Source organism: Brachyistius frenatus, unplaced genomic scaffold, assembly GCF_029030835.1.
Source record: "Brachyistius frenatus isolate BFR_SWC_R1_liver_20210118 unplaced genomic scaffold, ASM2903083v1 Contig_6, whole genome shotgun sequence".
Classification (NCBI taxonomy): Eukaryota; Metazoa; Chordata; class Actinopteri; family Embiotocidae; genus Brachyistius; species Brachyistius frenatus.
Window position 1 is genome coordinate 5852631 of NW_027210605.1, and position 22295 is coordinate 5874925.

General features: G+C 40.7%; 2 protein-coding genes across 5 annotated transcripts; one reads left to right on the plus strand and one right to left on the minus strand.

Annotated features, from left to right (window-relative positions):
- Positions 1–206: 206 nt before the first annotated feature.
- Positions 207–2590, minus strand: dnajc22 (DnaJ (Hsp40) homolog, subfamily C, member 22). 3 transcript variants are annotated; one of them, XM_069688418.1, is made up of 5 exons: positions 2436–2590; positions 1665–1767; positions 1158–1358; positions 762–1054; positions 207–621 (listed from the first exon to the last, which is right to left on the minus strand). In XM_069688418.1, exons 2-5 carry the CDS (start codon positions 1705–1707, stop codon positions 445–447), a joined length of 714 nt encoding a protein of 237 aa, XP_069544519.1. In that variant the 5' UTR covers positions 1708–1767; positions 2436–2590; the 3' UTR covers positions 207–444. The 3 variants fall into 3 exon arrangements, with proteins under 3 accessions (XP_069544519.1, XP_069544504.1, XP_069544510.1); XM_069688403.1 differs by having other exon boundaries at positions 1158–1767; XM_069688409.1 differs by lacking the exon at positions 2436–2590 and having other exon boundaries at positions 1158–1825.
- On the plus strand, positions 1459–19241 carry lmbr1l (limb development membrane protein 1-like). Of its 2 annotated transcripts, XM_069688374.1 has the most exons (18): positions 1459–1739; positions 3784–3884; positions 9635–9719; positions 11594–11627; positions 11994–12133; positions 12691–12794; positions 12908–13031; positions 13125–13193; positions 13291–13355; positions 14357–14429; positions 14517–14603; positions 14722–14798; positions 14915–14992; positions 15078–15151; positions 15802–15892; positions 16004–16070; positions 16608–16769; positions 17383–19241. In XM_069688374.1, exons 2-18 carry the CDS (start codon positions 3822–3824, stop codon positions 17466–17468), a joined length of 1479 nt encoding a protein of 492 aa, XP_069544475.1. In that variant the 5' UTR covers positions 1459–1739; positions 3784–3821; the 3' UTR covers positions 17469–19241. The 2 variants fall into 2 exon arrangements, with proteins under 2 accessions (XP_069544475.1, XP_069544482.1); XM_069688381.1 differs by lacking the exons at positions 1459–1739; positions 3784–3884; positions 11994–12133 and having other exon boundaries at positions 9641–9719.
- The last annotated feature ends 3054 nt before the right edge of the window (positions 19242–22295 follow it).

Sequence of the window (22295 nt, forward strand, 5' to 3'; positions counted from 1 at the left end):
GTGGCAAAAATGTGGTGAAGTTTGTGTCATTTGCTCAACACAACACTGCAGACCGCTGCATGAATGTGTGTTTTAGGAAATACTGGCTCGCCTGTAGGCTAAGCATGCAACGTTTAGTAAAATGCATTCTATATGCATGTATTTATATATAAGCCACCATGTACATTGGCTTTTATATATACACACAAACACACGCACACATAGCGTCTAAAAGCAAGCAAGCCGATTTTAATTCAAACGCTGGTTAAAATTGTTGTGATGACATAGTTTATGGTGATACATGCAGCGCCACAAGGGGGCAGCAAATTGCCAGCAAATCAAACGGACAGCTGTGAAATGCTTTGACAAGTGGGAGTATGTAATTATCAAGTGTTGATGTCAACACAGTTCAAGTCTTTCTGCATGCTCCTGATTTATGTAAAAAAGGAAAGGATTATAGGGCAACTATTTGAACCTTTGGGGCTTGTGCCACTGCAGAAGGACCTCATAGGCCTTGTGAATCTTCACAAACATTGCCTCAGCATCCTTGCTGGGGTTGTGGTCTGGATGCCATGTCTTGGCCAGCTCCCTATAGCTTCGAGTTATGTCTTCAAGAGAGGCTTCTGCTTGCAATGACAATACCTACAACATAAACAGATATACAAGTTATAAATCTTGACAATATCAAGCAGAAAATATCCAGACTGACATACAGTACATATGCTGAACAACTATTTTAACTCATCACTTAAAATCTTTTTCAGAGTTATGACACCATTCACCTGCAGTGCTTCTTTTTCTCTGTGTGTGTACTCTTTGAGCAGTATTTCCAACACCTTCCTCCAAGCCTCTTCGTAGTATCCTCCTCCGGTAAGCACACACAAGATCCGATATGGCATTAAAATAATATACTCAAACACACTTCTGAGCCAAGGCAGGAACCAGAAAATATCCAGCAGTGCTGCTATGGAGTCAGACAGGTAGTACAGTGTGGCTGTGGTGTTATGGAAAATACAGTAACCCAGTGGAGCGGAAAAGGCCAGCCAAGCCAGACCGAGCTTGTACAGACGTGGACCTGAATCAAAAGAACAAATGTCATTTTCGTAAGGCCTTAAGATGTCAGACAAATGCTGTATTATTAATATGGAAATGGTCATCAGATGATATTGTTCGCTCACCTAATTTCTGTGAGCTCTCAGGTGTCGGTGGAGGTTTGAACCTGCGATGGTGTGCAGCGGTGACACTGGCAGCCAGGCTTATAGGAAGAGGTGATAAGGTGCTGCCATAGAATATTGGGGAGGTTATGAGACAGGCAGTCAACGTTTTTTGGAGATCGGAAGTCTGCTGTCCTACACTGGCCACCAGATACACCCCTGCGCCTACACATAAAGGCAGAACGATCAAGTAGAAGAAACTGAGGGAGTTCAGTCCTATCAGAGCCACAGTGCCAAAGTAGATGCCCACGCACACCTGTCCGGCAAATCTGACAGGGTTCACAGGTGGAGGGACCGAGGTGGGAGGCCTTTTTCTTGCATTCTCTGCATATTCATTGGCCTCATTAACATATGCAGGAATACGTATGACCTCTCTGACCCAACCAAACCCAAATCCTCCCAGAGTTAGCATCCATAACAGAGCATGGCTGTCTCTTCCTAAATACACATGGTGAAGGCCTAAAGTCCCACCTACTGCCCACAGGGCGTAGGCCACCATTACACTTTTCACCATCCTGAGGCCTCAGCGGATCAGTCCCTGTACAGGTGAGTATTAGTCATCCTTCATAGGTACCTATAATGGAGTAAAAATGTAGCATTACTTCCAAGTCTAAATTATCTGAAACGTAGTCCATAATTATTCTTTAAGATTAAATGTGAGTCAATGTATGTATCTATTTCAATGTTTCTAAATCATTTTATTTGGTTATATTTTAAGGTATATTGTGTATCATCAGTGTTAAGTGTTTTATTATGTCATGTTTTGATTTTAAAGAAGGGAAATATATATTTGCCATTTCATCAATTTTAAAGGCACGTTCTTCTTTGAATTCAATATGTTCACCACTTTTTGAATATTTGACTGATTTAATTACGTTTCACTGTGAGGCTTTGTTATATGTTTCCTCTGTAATCTGTGAGCTGCTGGTGTCTTGGACAGGACAGTCAAAGGGATTTTTAATCTCTGCGATCCACTTCCCAATGGTTAAATAATATATTATATAACAGGGATTTATTTTAGCCCATGATGGGCATTGTCATTTAACTCGACCCATTACGTGATCCAGAACATAGTGATTTTTTTTGACAGGAGACATTACATATGACCTGTCCAAAGAATCAGAAATGTTGACGGTAGGAATTTACCTTTCTCTACAGGCAGAGGCTATTTGCTATTTCTATACATTCGATATTTGTTTCATTCATTTTTGTAAAAAAAAAAAAAAAAATGTAGTTACTTACTGAGCCCATCATTTTAAATCCTTTTCCCGAGAAATCCTGTCCAGTGATTTCCGTATTTGAAGTTGCTGCATGTTCTTGCAACAGTTGGACTTTGGATCATGACAGTGAAATCACCCAGTGCTCTGAATAAGCATGACCCCTCGATCATCAAACTAAAAAAAACCTGAAATAGGTCTTAAAGGGACATTTGTGAGAAACAGGAAACTAAAGTTAGCATTTCATAGAGTGCCTCAGTTTGTTCTGTAAACCTTTTAAGGAAGGATGAATTGTAAACAGTCTGATATACGTATATCAAGAATTTTTAATCTGAACTAAAACCTACAATTAAATTCTCTATATGACAAAAATGACAAAAAAATGTAATTCCCAAAGTATCTCAGAAAAAATACATTTGTGGTGAAAAAGGTAGATTATTTATACGTACATTAAATAAAAGTAGCAATGCTCCGGTGTAAAACTATTTCTACATAAAAATCTTGTTTTCAAATTTTTAACCACAGGCATAATATTTATGAAGAACATATACTAAGAACATCAAATGTAAGATTATGCAGAGGGAATTTATTGGCATATTATGCCAATAATACTGACAATATTACAATAATAATATATCATTATTACATGGTGTCGGGTAGTTCAAAATATTGCAATATATCATATGTTCATTATAGGTTTTAAGAATCCTAATTCATATGTGTGAAATATATCCTGCATCATAACAATACATGTAGTTTAATGCAATTACATTTAGCCTATATAGCATTTTTTCTGAATTGAATTAGGTCATATGAGACAAAGTTTAGAAGTTAGTACAATTCTGTATTTTTGCCTACCACTTATGGAAACAGCTGTGCTTCAGAATTAAATGTTAAGAAAGAGAAAACGTTTAAACATGTGCCATTTCACCAGCAATGTGTAATTAATTCTCCATTATTCAAGAAAAACATGTTGCACATATTCAGTTGCCAGTTTTATTAGGTACACTTATGTAAAAACTGGCATTGCCACAGATAAGTGTCAACCGAGGTGAATGCGCATAACCGAAATTTTAAGTCGAAATTTCAAAGTGTATGGACATTTTCATGCGTTTGCTTGATATTGACACTGAACTCTTAATTATGATTGACAGCAATCTGAGACGCTCCTCTGGCCCCTCCCCCTCCCCGTGTCGCCCCGCCCACTAACGACCCCTCCCTGCTTGGTTTTCAATGTAGCAGCATGTTAGCGGTTTAAAAGCAGGGCAGCTCGCGAGCTAAATTACACGTCCTCGGCATGTCTGAGAAGATGCCCAGTCTTTTAACTTTTTAACAATTCCCCACCCTCTCCCCTCCCCCCCTCCCTCTCCCAGCGCCTTTAAGCCTGATGATACTGTAATGGTTTCGGAGGATGGAAACGGACGACGTGTCGGTTAGGGAGCAACTTTTCCACAATCGTGTCCGGGAGACCATAGTAAGTACCGCTGAGCTGATCGGTGAATATGCATGAGGGGTCGCCACAAACAATACAGTCCGCTGCCTAATCAAGTCGCTACATTGCCCCGTTATGCATTACTCAGCGATTGCTCAACTCTCGTCCGTGAGCTGTAAAACTCGCATTTCAACACTGGACTACAATATCTGTACCGTCAGCCAGTAACGTGACTTTTTCTTGGTGATTACAACTATACATATTGCACGGATGCAGCTGGTTGGCAGGCAGTGGGATGGTGCAGCATTTTCTCTCTTCCTGTTTATAATGCATTATTTTACCTGCTCGCTCTCTCTCTCTCTCTCTCTCTCTCTCTCTCTCCGTTTGGTGTTAAAGCAACAGTCCCTGATGAACTTCAGACTTGGCGTGGAGATCGGTTCAGTGACAGCATGGCACACAGGCACAGACCTTTAACCCTGACAAAGAACAATCAGATCTAATTTCGTCAGATTAGAGCTGTTGCTGATACAGTGTACGATAAGGGATGGTGTCCAACAGCCTCTTCCTGCGTCATATTTTAGCATCGGTGGTTGACGTATCATTTTGTTCTGCTTTGCTCAGCGCTAAACGGATAATAAAAACTTTTCAGCTCAAACTGTACCTGTACTGTAGAAGGAGATGAGGGGAAAACTGCAGATAAAGGCTAGTAAATAGGCCAATGTTTATGGATGAGGTGTTCAACATAAACTAGTGATCCCGGTGGGAGGTTGAGTCATTACAGCAGCAAAGAAGAAATAATAGAGCAGATTTATTGAGTTTGTGACGCCAAAAGACCTTTTTCAATGCTGAGTTTTACATGTTTAATCCGCAAAAGTAGCTGATAACAATTTTAATGATTACAATGCATTCAGTATCCCAGATTCCAAAACTCCGATTTTTTTTTTTTTTTTTACGGGACGTTATTAATGTGGTTTACTGTGCTTTTCTTAGCATGACAAGACAGCATGTCTGCTGTACAAAAAAAAAAAAAAAAAAAAGCTCTTTTGTATTTATTACAAAATATAAAAAGCAAACCAGTCTTAGGCAATATAAAGTGTCGGCCCACATAAGGTATCAAAGCAAAATCGATGATATTCTCTGCATAATTCCCAATAAAACTGCTTCTACTGACAGGCGTTCATTTTCAGTTATGTAATTACCCACTGAATTAATTTTTCATGCACAACAAATGAAGTTCCTGTATTGATTCGAATGCCCTTGTTTTGTCATTGTCTCTTTCACCTAAATACCTAATGCTATTAGCCGCTGGCAGCCTCAAGTCTCAAGCTTAGCACCTCTTCACAGTGCTCCCTCTCAGTCTGGTCAGCTGCCCCAGCACCTCTGGTTACTAGTGACTTTAGGCCTAGACTGTCATTGATTAGCTTATTTCAGAATGGTGAATATTTGACAGAAGTAAAAGTACTGGTGTACTAGACAGAATAGCATTTTCACCTGGCAGAAAAAGTAGGAAACACTTGGGTCAGGATTAAACTTTTTATAGAAGTGAAAAAATAGCTGCTGCAAGGACTAATGGGGATCTAACAAACAAACAAAGGACAGTTCCTCAATCCCCCAAAGTGCATCTGTAAATCAAATTGATCAAAACACTCAAAACACAAATTATATTTTGTTATTTTCCTTAACTATTATTTTGAGGATTATTTTTTCAATTGTTCCATTAACTGTTTACTATATAAAATGTCAGAGAATAATCAAAATTATAATAACTTCCCCTACAGATTTTTTGTTTTTGTTTTTGTCTGATTGATGCTCCAACATCCATAGAGATTCAGTTTACTATTATGTGACAAAAAAAAAAGCACCAAATCTTTACTTTTGACAAGTCGGAAACAGAAAATATTTCTAGGTTTTGCTTTAGAAATGACTAGAATGATTATTGAAGTAGTTGCTGATTCATTTTGTGTCGATCAGCTAATCGTTTAATCCACTAACCATTGCGACTTCACAAAGAAGATGGCAGAAATTACTGATGGAAACCTGTAAAGCTGCTCCTCCACCGCACGCTACGGCTCAACTCTACTCACCTTTTTTGGTTTTCCATCGCTCAAAGTTGTGAATACTATCTGGTACTTTTTTTTGGTTATCACCTCCATCAAGGTCCCAAGCTAGCCGAGTTGATATTAAAAGGTGTCGTGAAAACACTGCAGACCATTAAGTGGTCAGAGGGAATTGTCACCAGAGTCATCACTGCGTCATCGTTGCGCGACACGAGATATCCTGCACAAACCTGCCAGGCGAGCGACTACAGTTCTCGCAATTTTTTTATTTTTTTTATTCACTGGACTATTTGGTGAATGGCAACCTGTAAAACCACACTGTGGCCAACTGAGGAGTTGCAGATGTTCCTGTGTTTGGTTGCTGATGAAAAGATCTGACGTGTGCATGTGCGGCTTGGAAAGATGAGTTTAATGCAGGGTCACTATGAAGGCCAGTTACAGTCAGGGGTTGGTATTTTTAAGCCTAAAAGCCTAAAAGTTTTTTTTTTTTTTTTTTAATTTAAGAACATTTGAAAACCATTTTGATAGCAAGTGTATTGTAAATACATTCTTCAGGTTGGAGACAAAAATTTGAGCTCCGGAGACGCAGGGTGGAGGTCGCACAAGCCAAGCCTCAGGGCAGGAAGAAAACCTGCACTGACCTCTCTGTGAGGACTAAAAGGATCAGTTGGATAAAAAGAACAATAACCATGATACTCGGTGAAATATGTTGTTGAAACACAGGCAAGTGGAAAAAGTCTGTTCTTGACTGTGAGGAAAAAGACAATGTTTTTGTGAATTGTGACTTTTTGCTGTGCAGCAGTACCACTTGGTGTCAGATTCCTGAGAGTCAACAGTACATCTTTACAAATTCTGATCAGATGAGACTCTATGTCTTATTTTGAAGAAATGCAGCTAAAAATTCATGCATTGGCCAAATGTAGCATACCAGGGAGGACTCGGCAAAACAACCAGCTCATCACTGGAAAAACTTTGATTGCAGCCAAATGTCTGTGCTCACTGGAACTGATGTAACATTGTAGATCATCTTAGAGACCAGCACCTGGCCAAAGTAACCATGAATACATTTTGTTTATACATGCAAATTTTCTTTGTGAGATGATGCAAATGGTAAAGCCAGGAGGGCACAGCCGCGCCTTGAGCCGAGGGCGATCAAGAAGGTTCAATGTCTAGCAGAAGAAGAGGCACCGATAAGATCTTGCAGTGGAGAAATGGGACATCCAGAATCAGCACAAGCCAAGATAACAAGTCACTCTAAGAAAAGTTGTGTCAGGCCTGTGGTATTTATGAGACATGGCCGACTCTTTAATAGTTCACTACATTGTCTGTGTGTCTTAAGAATGACGGTCTGTGGGGCTTACGAGAGACTGATTTTGGTTAATTTGTGGGATGATGGATCAGGTCTTCTTCCCACTGTGTTTTAGTTGACTTGTTAAGGGAGAGGCTGGTTATCCATTCATCCATTTTTGTCCTGCGTCTCCGCGGTCGTGTCGCGGTGATTGAGAGGCTGTTAAATCTACGGAGGGGGACATATTGTCACTTGTTCTTAATTTACATCCTCAATGAACTAATCACCTGAAATTTTAGTTGTTACTTCTCTGAACTTCTCTTCTCTTATATGAACAAAACCCCCCCAAAAAATCTAATATTGGACAACAAATTGCCATGAAATATACAATCGTGTAGCTTCAGTAAATGCTTCTTTCGGGCCTGGTTGTTTATGCCTTTTTTTCAGTTTTTATTGGCTGATGATTTAGTCTTGCTGGTTTATCTATAAACTTGTAAAGGCAGGCAGTCATACTTTGCCTGAACGTGTTTACCTGGGTAAGACGCTGGTGGCCCTGAAATACCACTCTTGAGTTTGCAAAGACGAGCTGTGCCACTGCCAACCCTCAGATTTTCTTTTTTTTTCTCAACAGGAACTACAAGGTTAGGTAAGATGTGAAAACATTTGAGCGTCATTGTTTTTTGTTGGCATCAGCACAAAGAGGTTTGAGTTACTCTGTGAATTTTAAACTGCTCTCTAGTGGGACTTTGTGTTCAACACAAAGATGTCCCCTCTGTATCCTGAAATCCCTTAAACTCTCTTCTCAGTGGCTCGTTGAGCGCTGCCGGCTGTAAACACTGCCAGGTAGCACGTGTTCCCACAAACGTGGACTAAAAGGGTGTTATTCTGGCCTCTACCTTTTTTCTCACCCTGTGCTCTCGCTTTGTTCTCTACTTTTTCTATTGTTGGATTAACCATAACAAGCTCCTTGCCAAATTTGATTGCATTATTGAACACATTTACAGACTGAGCTGATTAGTTGTTGTGTACAGTACTTTGTTGTTTGCATGATGCAGCTAATATGTTACCACTGACTATTCCCACTGGCACTGTTAAAACGCTGCATATTTCTCAACAGATGAACCTTTGTATTTAGTTTGCAACACAAGGTTTCAAGCTAAATGTGACAATGGAAGGCACCCTTGTTTGATAGTTACTGAGAGAATTGTAGATCTTAGCCTGGGAGGTGTTAGTTGCCAAAGAACATAAGAGATACAATACAGCAAAAACAGCACGTTTCTTATTTTGACAGTTTTACACTTCTGAGCATGACACATTTCTCACAGAGACACTTTCTCTCGCTGTTGCTGCTGTTACCTCGAGGACAAACGTCTAAATCCCGCTTCGCATACCGGACCCCCTCTGAGCTCCCTGCAAAAATGTTTTGATTGACGCTCGGGATCTGGAAACATCCGTTCATACATCAGTCAGTCCAACACTTTGGTGCACAGATCAAATCGACGCATGAGATTTATTTCTCTTGTGAAACACGTGGTGATTGTCATCGCTCAAATGAAATGTAATTTACACATTTGAAGAAATGCCTCCCCTACACAACCAGCAAGTCTGCATGACGCTGGAGAGCTCAACCAAACTGCTGACATATATTTGAGTATACACCTGAGTGTGTGTGTGTTTGAACAGTGGCTGCTGCAAGAGTTTTGCCGATCGCCCACTCTGCTGCAGGGACTGGAGTGAAACGCATCTAAAGATGTGGTTGTTTTAATTCAAGTTTCACTTATATTTTGTTTAATTGTTGTACAAGGGATTTACTTGCAGTTGAAATGTTAAGATCTTTGCCAGACGACAGATTGCTGTGTGAATATAGGTTTGACCTAAATATGTTGCTAGATTTAATGTAATGTGTCTACCCCTTTGTGGGCAGTGTGGGGGCTATCCCTCACTGGGATTAACCCTTCCTTCTTTTACTATCCTTAATCCTTCTCAGTTAGTCACAGTCACTGTTTTTATTCTCTTTGGTGGAATAAACAGCACCTGCACCTACTTGAGCCTGTCATCTTTTCAGGCCCCATCTGTCTCTCTGGGCCTCGGCTTTTTGGTTGTTCTATGAGGAATCAAGCTGTTGTAACCCTGTCTCTTCTTTCTTTCTTTCTTTCGCTTCCCCTTCCCACTTCTTTTCTGTCTCATCTGGATGTTTTTGGTATCCATGCTGCTTATCCATCCCGACTCTTAAGACCTGTTCGAATACACTAAATCAGATGTGAGCCAAACTGAATGAATGTGTTGCCAATGAGCAGCATTGGACAGAGAATGACATGCTGTTTACAAGGCTACATTTTCTTTTAGCTGCTTGAAAATCATCCTTTTTTCTTTTTTTTTTTGAGTCGTCTACTCGCACTGTTCACTGCAGAAATGACAAATAGCTTCCATTTCTTTCTCTTTTGCAGATCTGTGTACTGCTGTTTACATGCCTTTACATGGTGTCCTACCTCATCCTTACCCACTTCAGGAAGACTGCCGAGTTTGTCACAGGTAAATGTTTTGAGTGCGAATATATGCACCACATACTGTAAACACCACTCTGAGAAAGCAGCTTCCCATCAAAGACGTATGGAGACTTGCCTGGAGGGGATTGGAACCAACGTCGGTGACAGCACACTGATTACATTGGTGTTTTGGCATTTCTTTTCCACAGAGTATGTAAGCAACACTTTTCAAGTGGGTCCAGGTGCTGTTTAGAAAGAACAGAGTAAACAGTCTCCTGTTTGCTAGTAGGAGGGGTGTACATGAATGCTGGAGCTCTTTCTAGCTTGATTCGAATAATCCTCAGAAAGCTTGATAACACTCGGACAAACGATTAAATGCATTTTGCCAAATTCACAAACTCACGTTATCAACATAATTTTATGCTTTGAAATAATTGCACAATGAAATTTAAAGTTGAATGCATCTTTACATTTTTAGATAGATATACTTTATTGATCCCGCAATGGGAAATTGTTTAGGCAGCAAGATTAATTGTATTAAAAACCCATTCTCCGTTTATACCTCAATGTGGTCTCGTGTCTAAATAACAGCACTTATGTCACATTTCCATTTGAGACATCAGCTGCATCAAAACAAGCTCTTCTACTATTGGCGTCAACAAATGACAACATGTTGTTAAACCACATGATGCAGGGCAGCAGGAACCGGCACTAAGAAACATAAACCCAGTAAGAGCAACTGAGAAAAACACCGGAAATAGAAATTGGACACTGGAAAAACAATTTAGACAAACAACTTTGTTGATTGTGTTTATGTTCAGTTACACAGTCATGAAGCTTCTGAATTTTAGCCCAAAAAAGCAAGTGTTCCCTTTCTGTTTTCTCTCTCTCTCTTTTAAAGCTAACATCATAAAACTGAGGCTTTTTGTTGTCTTTGGCAGTAGGAACAACGCAGAAAAGCATATTTTGGTCAATTCAGTATTGACAATTAACAACTTTATAGCATACAAGCAGATGTATGTACTTGGATATTTTAAATGCTTTCTGTTATTAGAGCTAACAAAATATTTAAAGTTCTGCAGTGTGACTGGGAACACCATTACATAATATAGCCAATAACTCGCCACTATTCGAAGCAGATGTAGGATGTCCTGCTAGCCAGATCTCTGTGCTCCACTGTGGCTGGGCTGGAACCCAGAGGGGGAAACCTGCTATGTATTAGCCCTCTGCTTGTCTAAATGTTGTCTGTGCATCAACAACAGCAGAACAGTTGTGCCCTGTAGTCAAATGACAATTGTGCAATGCCACTGTGCAAAGTTGTTTTTGACATAAAGGAGCCAAGAACTGTTTTTTGTTCCTTAGGCTTTGCTACATAATTAAACAGCTGTGCAACATTTGCATAAGAAGATGGAATGTTATCATGTACTTGCACAGCAAAGTTTAGAGATCTATAATATGAGGCATGAAAGAAAACTTTTTTTTTTCCTTTTTTTTTTTTTAGCCTAACATAGTGTTTGATACACATTGCAATATTTCTGCTGCTCTTTGCAGTTTCCCACCCATAAGTATTTCAGTTGGTTAGCGTCTTGAACTTGCTTGAACAGAATGTTCCAAACATGCTCGTCTCCTTTTACTCCCCTCTCTGAGGTCAACGAGGCTTTTCCTTTTTTTTTTTGTGTTCTCATTTGGACTACTTCTATTACAAAATACCTATTTACCTATGTATATCCCGTACACACTCACTGCTCCAGACAGCTCTCTTATGACGGCAGGGACCTTATCTGATTGCACTTAGAATGATGTGTGCTTAAGTCTTCCTTGGTCATCAAAGTCTGATTATACAATATGCATGTAAAAATAACATACCAGTCTATCATTTTAGTATTGAATGTAACCCTACTTGTTTCTCTCCTCTTTCAGATGATATTGAAGATGCCACGGTCAATAAAATTGCGTAAGTGAAACCCTCTAATAATTAACTGACCAACAGTAATCGGTCCTCACTTTGAGTGTCTCTGAATGACTGCACAGATATCGAGTCAATGTGACATGTGAGGTGATCCGACACCATTGTCGTGTGTGTGTGTGTGTGTGTGTGTGTGTGTGTGTGTGTGTGTGTGTGTGTGTGTGTGTGTGTGTGTGTGTGTGTGTGTGTGTGTGTGTGTGTGTGTGTGTGTGTGTGTGTGTGTGTGTGTGTACGGCCCTTTATTACCTTATTAAGGGCCACCTTAGCCTTTCACCTACGCTGTGTTGTTGGGCTGAGGCTAAACACAAACACACCTGTGACTTCACTCACCAATGCTCTCTCTCCTCCTCCCAGGCTGTGGTTGTGTACGTTCACCCTGTCCGTTGCAGTGTGTGCTGTGCTCCTTCTTCCCATTTCCATTCTGTCCAATGAGGTGCTGCTCACCTTCCCGCATAGCTACTACATGCAGTGGCTCAATGGATCTCTTATACACGGTACATCTTACGTTTTTTTGTGTGTTTTTTTTGGTCGACAGCGTTAAACGGTTCATATAAATGCAGGACTTTGTCAAACAACACGAGGCATAGCTGTTTAAAACTGGAACACATTTAATGAGTGGTGATAACCTCCAAATCAATTCTACACATGCCTGAGTCCAAACAGATAATTACTATGGAAAGACCTTCCTGTGTGTATTGTTTGGGTTTCAAAAAATAGTCCAGCTGTTTATTAGCTGCTGCTGTTTACTTCAGTTGAGCTGACAATGTTTTTTTTGTAAAGTGTTGCGTAAATAGTCATGAAACCCTGAATTAAATCAGGCTTGTAGTTTTGGTTCACGTGAGAAACATTATGATGGTTATCTCACGTTTTCACATTTAATTCCTTTTTAATTGTTGCTCATTCTTCTTTTATCAGCACTTGTGACTTTCACGTCATGTTACACTGTTTAGCTGGGCTGTGCCTCACAATGGTTGACAGTGGTACTGCCAAAAGTCTTGATGGCTACACTAACACTAATAAATGTTGAAACTATTCTCTCCTCTCTTGTCAGGCTTGTGGAACCTAGTATTTCTTTTTTCCAATTTGTCCCTGGTCTTCCTTATGCCCTTCGCCTATTTCTTCACCGAGTCCGAGGGATTTGCAGGGTCCAAAAAGGTACCAGTTTTGGCAGCTCTAGATTCAAAAACCCAAAATAAAGATCTAACTGCAAGTTCACAACATCTGTATTTGAACCCACTGATCCCTGAACATCTGCTTTGGTTGTGTAGGGAGTAATGGCACGAGTGTACGAAGCAGTTGTGCTGCTGTTGCTGTTGGCTCTGCTTGTGCTGGGCATTGTGTGGGTGGCATCAGCCCTCCTCCACGACAACGTAGCCCGAAAGAGCCTCTACGGTGAGTCACTTATGTTATACCCGTAGATTCAAGTGACAAGTAGCTTTACAGTTTCTTGTATAGTTACTTAGACTTTCCTTCTCTGCTTTTCAGACCTGTGGGAGTATTACCTTCCCTACCTGTACTCGGGTATTTCTCTGTTTGGAGCGCTGCTGCTTTTATGTGAGTATATCTCAACCACAATTTACTGCAATTGTTCTAAACTGTGCTGTGTGACTCTTGCATATCATCATCATCATCTGTGCGTTTGTCTCCTCAGTGTGCACTCCCTTCGGGTTGTCTCGAATGTTCAGTGTAACAGGCAGCCTGCTTGTCAAACCGCGGGTGAGTCACAGATCCAATGTCTATAGAGTCAAAACACAAGACTAAATGTCAACAGCCGTGCTAGCCGCTCTCTGCGGCTGTATTTAAGAACAGCTTTATTTGGAGCTAAATGCTAACACATTGTATGTGATCTTCAAAATCTCTACTACTTACTGATTCTGGACAGGTTTTTAATTTGAAATCTGGAAAAGTGCCTAAATAAAGCACACTGAAAGCAGATGATATGCATTCTGAATATGGTCAGTTTAGGAGTGTGCTGTTGATACACTGTCTCAATGCATTGCAAAGGAAATGGATGAACTAATCACAGCTGGAAAAAAAATTAAGTTAAATTCCTTTTAAAAAAAAGGAAGTGTTGAATCTTACGAAAACGATTTTAATGTCTGTGTGAGATTTAATTGCCATCGGTTTTCAAAAGCCTCAGTTATATGTCATAATTGTACATTAAACTAAGTTCTAAAATGTTACATTATGACAATTAGTATGTGGCACACACAGCATAGAATTAGTAATGCCATGTGGGTGTGACACACGGCTTTTGTTTAGCATGTTAATATGCTGACATTAATTACCACTTAAATACAGCTGAGAATTGGAATGCCTTTAGTTTTGTAAGTATTTAGTCACATCAAAGTATTAGACAACCTGAAGTCATAACCTGATGATGGTCAGGGTCACCATGAGTACTATATTTCATTGCAATCCATCCAGAAGTTCTTTAAAGACTTCACTCAAAACCGCAATTTCAAGGTCATGTTGCATGAAAGGAAAATTTGAGGGAATACCAGAATAAATAGGATTCATCCTCTCAGTACAAAATTTGATCTTTATGTACATTGTTGAGATATTTTAATCTGGACCAAAGTGGTTGACGGATGGACAGACTGATGTTGCTGTCCTTGAGAGCTGCTAGCATGTCTAAAAGGCCTTTATATTTACAGTTAACTTGTGGCTGTGAATTGTAATGTTTTAATTGACTGACTGACTGACTTCCTCTTAAGCTGCTGGAAGATGTAGAAGATACACTGAGCTGCACCGCATTTGAGGAAGATTCACTCTCCAGGAAACTGAACTGTAAGTGGATGACCACCATCATCACTCTCCTTTTTGCCCTTTAAAGATGACCGACTGACTTTTTGTCTGTCGTGTATCTGATTGTAGGTGGCAGTACGTCATGCTGGGTCAAGCTGAATGTGGAGGCGATGAAAAAAGAGTACCAAACAGTCCGGAGGAAGCGTGTTGCCCTGGGTGAGAGTAACTGAAAAGGCTTCCCTCTGCTGGGTTTGTCCTACACTGATTACAGTGTATAATCATTTGTTGCTGTATACTCACTTGTTGTTGCTTTTCTTTATTTGTTCCACCACAGAGATGCGTAGGAAAGCGTCCCCATGGCAGCGAAACCTGGGCTACCCACTGGCCATGATTGTCCTTCTTGCACTCACGGTACACATATTATCACTATAACCCTCTAACTTTCTTTTATTAAGAAGATTTTTTTTTTTTTTTTTTTTTTAATTTTAATTTTTGTTGTTGTGTAATTTCTGTTCATGTGTCTGCAGGTGATGTGTGTACTGATGGTGTGTTTCAATGTGCTGGAGTTGCTGCTGGACGAGACGGCCATGCCCAGAGGAATGGAGGTGAGGATGCTGCTAAAGGCATTGTTAACATTTCATGCTTGGTGAAACAGCTACTCATTTGATGACATGTTTATGTGTGTTGTAGGACCCTCACCTGGGAATGGCCTCCTTCTCAATGTTTGGCTCACTGGGCGCTGCAGTTCAAGTGCTCCTCATCCTGTATCCTTTCATCCCATTAACTTGAAATGTTAACTAGTCACTTACAGACTGCCCTTAGTATTCAACTAGTGTGTGTGATGTTGACTCATTCTGTCACATTTATACACAACAAACACATTTTGATGTTCTGCCTGGATATTGTTTTCAGTCTGTGTGAGTGTTGGAAAAATTACTCAAGCGGCTTGGTTCAAAATCAAACACATTGGACATTTTATTCTTGCAAGAAGGAGCAACTACATGCACCCTCAAAGAGGGGTGTGCAGCAGTGTTCCCCCCAGCAGTTCTCTACAGCAGGGCTCTCCCCAGCCGTGCTCTCCCCAGCCTGGTTTCCCCAGCAGTCCTCTCCCTTAGTGCAGCTTTTATACAGTTGACAAACAGTTGACAGTCACCCCCATTCCCTTTGTATCCGCTTTCGTATGGTAATACAGAGTTGGTTGTAGGTCACACGATAAGGACCGGACACGAGTCGTCAATTAGATGCGGAAAAAATCATTTGCAAATAAGACAGAAAACAAAGGAAACTTTTCAGCGCCTGCTTGACGAAGACTTTCCGGAGCCACAATGCAAACAAGAGGAAGGGACAAATCCTTTTTCCCATCAGTGAGGCCTTTTACTCTTCTTCCCAATGTTGTCCTTAAATTTTATTCCAGCTACCTGATGGTGTCATCAGTGGTGGGTTTCTACAGTTCTCCCCTCTTCACCGGCCTCCTGCCTCGAGCACAAGACACCAACCTCACACAGGTACCTGACAGTCAGCAATTGCATATATCTGATGTCACTGAGATATAACCAGAAACTGGTGATTCTCTTGTGTTTACTCACATGTGACATCTAAATTTTTCTTTCTTTCAGATAATTGCAAACTGTGTTTCACTGCTGATCCTGAGCTCTGCACTGCCTGTCTTTTCACGCACACTTGGTAAGCACACAGTTAAAATGCTTAGTCCTTTCTGAACCACAAACTATTTCTAAGCAGGTTTTTAGGAAGCGTACCAAAAAGGCTTGAATTTTGAATGTGCTGTTAATGTACCCTTTAGTGTCCCAGCGCAGTGCATCAAAGAAAGTAGTGAGCTGTTTACAGCTGCTAAACATTCAATGAAATTGCGGACAGTTAAGAGAAAGTTTCTAGGTCATGGAAACATAAAAGCAATTATAAAATCTTTGGAAAAACAATCCTCTGTTGTCACTGTTCTCTTTTTCATCTTATATAGATTTCACTGCAAAAAAAAAAAAAAAAAGAGTTAATTTGTATACAATACAATGTTTACAAATGGTATGTGCAGTAAATTGCATTTTGCATCTCTGAAATGGATTAATTTGACTTGCAGTTTTTATAATGCCCACTAGAGGGCATGTGTTTGCCATGAATTCTGTAGCTGCAGGTGAGGCCTGGTTTGAGCAGTTCATTCACATGTGGACCATTTTCTTTTGTTTCTGTTCTGTTCTGTTCTGTCAGGGATCACCCGCTTCGACTTACTGGGTGACTATGGCCGGTATAACTGGCTTGGGAACTTCTATATCGTCTTCCTGTATAACATGCTGTTCGCTGGTCTCACCTCTGCCTCACTGATAAAGACAGTCACCTGGGCAGTACAGCGAGAACTCATCCGTGCTTTTGGTCAGTCTTCTTTCATTTTGAATTCATGAAGCAAAGTGAAAGTACTTTGTTTGCTTGTACTTTCTTCTGTCTGTGACTGCTGTGCTAAAATTCATTGCACTTGGATAGCCATGTCCTAAGTTCCCCCACCTTTGGCCCCACTTCCCTGTGGGCTGGTCTCTCTTCCTCAGATAGAAAGAATACAATTCTTTCAGGAAATTGTAAAGGGACAAGAGGAGAGTCGGGTCCCCTTGGGGAACCTTCAGGCACACCGCCCTAGACCCCTCGCAGCACACACACACACACACACACACACACACACACACACACACACACACACACACACACACACACACACACACACACACACACACACACACACACCCTCTAAACCTCCACCCAACACAAACAAGCACTCGGAGCATGGGCACGTTAAACACACACACGCAATCCCCTTCCTCGCAGTACAGATAGCATCTCTGCACCATGGCAGCTCTCTTGAGCTTTCCCATTGCTGCTCCACTTACTTTTGTTCTGTGATTAATAGCCTTTCATTTCACCTAAATCACACTTTTTTCCTAGCTTTGCAAATTTAGTGCTCCACCTTGAGATTGTGTGTTTTTTGTTTTTGCAGGTCTCCACCGGCTACCCTTAACTGTGTCACGCTCCACCGTCCCCTTCAGACTTCTTCTGGCCAGTGGACTATCTAAAATCCAGTGACTTTTTTCCTCTTCACCCCTGCCCTTCTGAACCTTCACATACTGAGCCACTTCACACGTGCACCTGTTGGATTAAAGGAATTTGCAATTCAGTCCCTTTGCCAGTTGGCACATGGGTTGGGTCGCCCTGTGTGAAGAGACTGGAGACGAGTCTGTCTGCACTGTGTTCCAGCGGGTGCACTGCTTGATGCTGTGTTTAATGACCAGTGTATCAGGGTCCAAGTTTGTGCCGCTGTTTGACTGCAAAGGTACAAGCGGTTAACTGAATCATGGGTATGACTGGAGCAAGGGGAAAAGGGATTTAAGCCATATTGGCAGTCCTGCTATAGTGACCAAGATTCTCTGCAAACCTGATGCCTTATAAAAAAAAAAAGAAAAAAAAAAAGAGGATCCTTGGATTGCTGTTGCTGTCGACACATGAGAAAGTCAGCAGAGTTATTTTGAACTATTGCATTGTAGCTGTGACATAATTTCCTCTTCCTTCTTCAGGTCGACTGAGTGCTCTTTCTTTCTTCGTGGCTTCCCCACGCTTTCCTCTGAGGTTGTGACACTATTTTAAGATTGGGAATATTCTGCTTCCATGTGTTTGGTGGCTCAGTCTGCACCAGTGTTAGGTTGGTTGATAAGAGGAAGTTGTTATTGGCAGAAAATGGGACACAGAGTACCTTACCTATCTGTGGATCTGCAGGTTACACAGGGAATATGAGACTGACATAATACTCTGTGTGGGAGCTCTTCCACAAAACTAGTTTATTAGTGGAACTAAGAGCATTTATTATTGAGCAGGGCTTTTACTTTTTTAGATGACAGTAAGCGTATTACAATTTATAAAACTGAAAAAACAGAAAGCTTTACACTTTGTGTCCGGAGTGTGTGCAAGACTTTTGAATGCCATTTGACACTCACTCGGAGGAACTTCTGCCTTTGACCAATCAAACTGTGAATCATTAAGAATTTGTGTGGGGGAAGTGCAATATCTCCTAAGTAAAAGCACACTTCTTTTTTTTTTTTTTTAACTTTACCTAAAGTAATTTTTTAATTTTCCATATCTTTTTAATTTTCTGTGTTTTTTTTTTAATTTTTTTAATTTTTTTTTTTTTATACATCTCATTCCTGTGTAGTGGACATTAGGGTGAATGCTTTTAATAATTTCATCATATTTTCAATCAGCAAATGTGACTGTCAGGCCTTGCAGTCCTTATAAGTATATCTTTTTTTTTAGGTTTTGTTAGCCTAATATCATCATTATCTCATCATCGACTTTGTGTTGGTGATTATGTGTCACCGTTTACTTTTGTTGCTGTATCAGCAGGTTATTTGCTGTTGGTTTGACCAGCAGGGGACAGTATTTCTCAAATCTACCACCAACCTCAGTTTTGTGTAAGATTCTCTCTCCCTCTCTGGTTAGTTATTATATGTATTATATATGGAGCACTCGGAGGTTTACTCATTTTACTTTTTCTGGGAATGTTCCTTAGGTTGTTGGAAATACAACATTTATAATGTATTGTTTTTATCATTATTTATGGGGCATTTTGGGATCCATACTTCACACCATGATTCAGTACTCATTGGGTTTTCGAACAGTTAAATTTGTTGAATGTGATACATTTGGGACAAAAGAATCTTTAAAGTTGTTCTCAAAGATTAAAAGAAAATAATGTGTTTATTGTTTACTTATGAAATGCTCTGATGTTTCAGATTTTCTTAAAACCGATTTTGTTTTTAACTTTCATTGTTTTATGAGCAGAAAGAAATAAAAATGTCTCCGTGTTTGTAACTTCTTTGTGTCCTTTTTAGGTGCACATCAAGGTGGATTTTTACTGTAAACTGTTTCTTTGATGTTGTTATATTTTATGAAATGTAGCAATGCTGTGAGCGATCGGATGTGGCCTGTGGTGGGTGTATGTGCCAGCTAAGGGCATCTGTCCTCCACGCCCCTCCACCCTTTTGTTGTACTTCTTTAATCAGTAGCAGAAGAAAGCCATATTTTGGCCTGTCTGTCAACAGCGTCCACCCACGACGCCGCTACAGCCATAGCCCACGCTTTCCCCACTTCGATGCAAATGCCAGATAAAAACCCCGCAAATCAGGAGAAGCGACATTCGCTCACATTCACTTCTTCACATCCCCGCCACCCACCACCTTTCTTCCATTCCTTTTCCTCGGCTATTGTTCATTTCCTCGTCTCCTTTTTCTGAAGTCAGTTCAAGAAAAACCCCAGCTCTGATTAATTTCTTTCTCTTGATTTTTTTGTTTGCATTTCTTGTTTTGTTTTGTTGGATGTTTTAATTAAGCTTATTTGGTTTAGGTCTTGTTTTGCACTGCGTTTCCTTTTGCTAAAAGGAAATGAACTCAAATCTCGCCGTAACATTACTTGCACATCTGGAGGCTGGTTGCCCTCTGAGGAAGTGACATGTAAGCTAGACATAAGGTGTATGAGAGACAAGAGACATGTTACATTATCAGAAAGCTTTGTAAGAAAGAAAAGCTTGTTAAATGCGATTCATGTTTGAACAAACTCAGACTGGTGCTGTCTTAAGAGATGGGGATTCAGAGAGCCAAAAATATTTCAAGAAATGCAATTTACAGCCATTATTTGCTATTTACCTTGAGATTTGACTTGGAATGCACGTTTAGGATATTACCTAGGTATTGTTAAATGATCCTAAGTGAGTAGAAACACATCCTGTAGTAAAATAGAATGTTTAATCTGTGCCAATTGCCCACTCTGCCACTGAAAGTCAATCTGGACACCACACTTTTACACTTTGGCGAAATAGTGCACAGTTTATGCCAAGTAGATTGAATGATTTTCCTTCATTAGGGCACATTGCACACATGCAGCTTGAGACGTCCCGACATATCACACTTAACCTTGGATTTAGTTGGTGAAACACTTAAGATGGCACCTTTCCCTGCAGCAAAAAGTAAAGGTCGACATCAGTGCAAAATCAAAGTTTCCAAGTGGTCCAATTGGGTAACACACTTGATACAGGCATATCGGAGACAAGGTGGGAGGCGGGCAGCTTGTAATGGGATAAGATAGGCTATCTTTATTGTCTAAACATAAGAATGAAGGGGGGAAAAAGAGTCAGATTAGCTTTCCTGACAGTCAGCCGTTTGAACTTTGTGCCAAAGTGCATTAAGGCCTGTTATTCCCTCTTTTCTACGCTTGCAAATACAGAATCGCTCAGGAAAAGGCGAGACTTGCTTGCTAATCAACTGATAATGGGCCACACTGTCCGTTTGCCATAACTCCCCGCCATCCTGTGTGCACACTCACGGCACACTTGCTTCACACAGTCGACTGGCAGAGGCCTTTGTTTCGTTGGGTAACTCTGGGTGAAGGCATGACGTGGAGTTTAAGAGGGAAACTCCTAATATCACAATTTAATTCAGTTCAATAGATAACTCCAAGCACACAGTCTGTAATCTATACAATGTACATTTGCTGGGTCAGGTCCCCAAAATAAGGTACAGCATCATATCTGACCTTTGACCTGCTTGTCTGCAGCCAGGAAGTTCCACCCTTCTTAGTCTATTGTCCACTTCAACGCAGCATCGCCTCAACTTCAGCTCACTGGTGCTCTTTTTCATAGGCCATGTCGAGGTTGGGAAAATACACTCAACCATGGACACAGATTTATGTACACCTTTCACATCACTTTATGTGGCACACCTGAATTCAGCACGGTGGTGTATTCTGCTACTAACACAAAACTACGATACAGAAGCCAAGAATCATCCAGTGTGAGGAGCCACATCAGAACGCACCACCCTGCTTCTTCCTGCACAGATAACACTGAAAGACAGTGAAATGGGTGGTGCAGTGGTTGGCTGAGAGAGGGGAGAGAGGCGGTTAGGTGTCAGTTCCTTGACTTTTCTTTCCCCCCAATCCTTCAAATGGCCTCCATCTGAGGAAGTAGATCCTGCAGAGTGTCTATTCAGCTCTAAGAGACAAGACAAACACTTGAAATGTCAAAGCCAGCGTTGTTTTAAAAAAACAAAGTTCTATTTTACAATAAATTTATCATTTAGAAAAACTTGCAACTACCAGTCTAATTTCATCCTTGGCTGCACTTCGAGACGTCCACTATTAGCCAGTTGGTAGTTTTTGTTATTCACTGACAACTCCACATAAATAGAAAACCTAAACCATACTGTAATTGACCACCAGCTCAGGTGCAAGCGCAGGAGTTCATTTGCAAAGAACAAAGCAGGGGAGGCTAACCCAAGCAGGAAAGATCTCGTTTTCTGTGCTGTGGCTTTGCAGGAAACCAAACCATTCACCCAGCCATGTACTCCCATCCTGAAATGGGGGAGTGAAATGCTAAGAACCAGAAGGAGGCAGGGGGAGGCAGGAGGATGAGGGGCACCAAAATAAAGACAAATAATAATGACTTTATTTCCATCTCCAACCCACAGATGTTTGCTTTCTTTCTTTCCCTTTCATGTCAGATGAAAATCCTTTTTGCTTGTGAGGCTTTGAAGAGAAATGTCGGTGGATAATTGTAGATGTGAAAGTGTTTGTTACTTTTTTGATTGAGTCATTCCCTGCATTTGTTAGGAAGGCTGATATCTCTCATCTGTGCTACTGGAGCCTTCCTCGTGTTTATCATCAGGGCAGGAAGATGCAGCTTCGCCTTGCCACCCCTCCCTACAACATCCTGGGATCATCTGGAAACTTCCCTAACAAGGATGCCTTTTCATGGTCAATGTGGAGCTCAGTGACCTGCGCTCCATCACTGCACAAAAGAAAATGTTTAGTTCTGGTTAGATCAGGCAATAAATGAGAGATTCACAGGTACTTTGATTTAGATTAAGA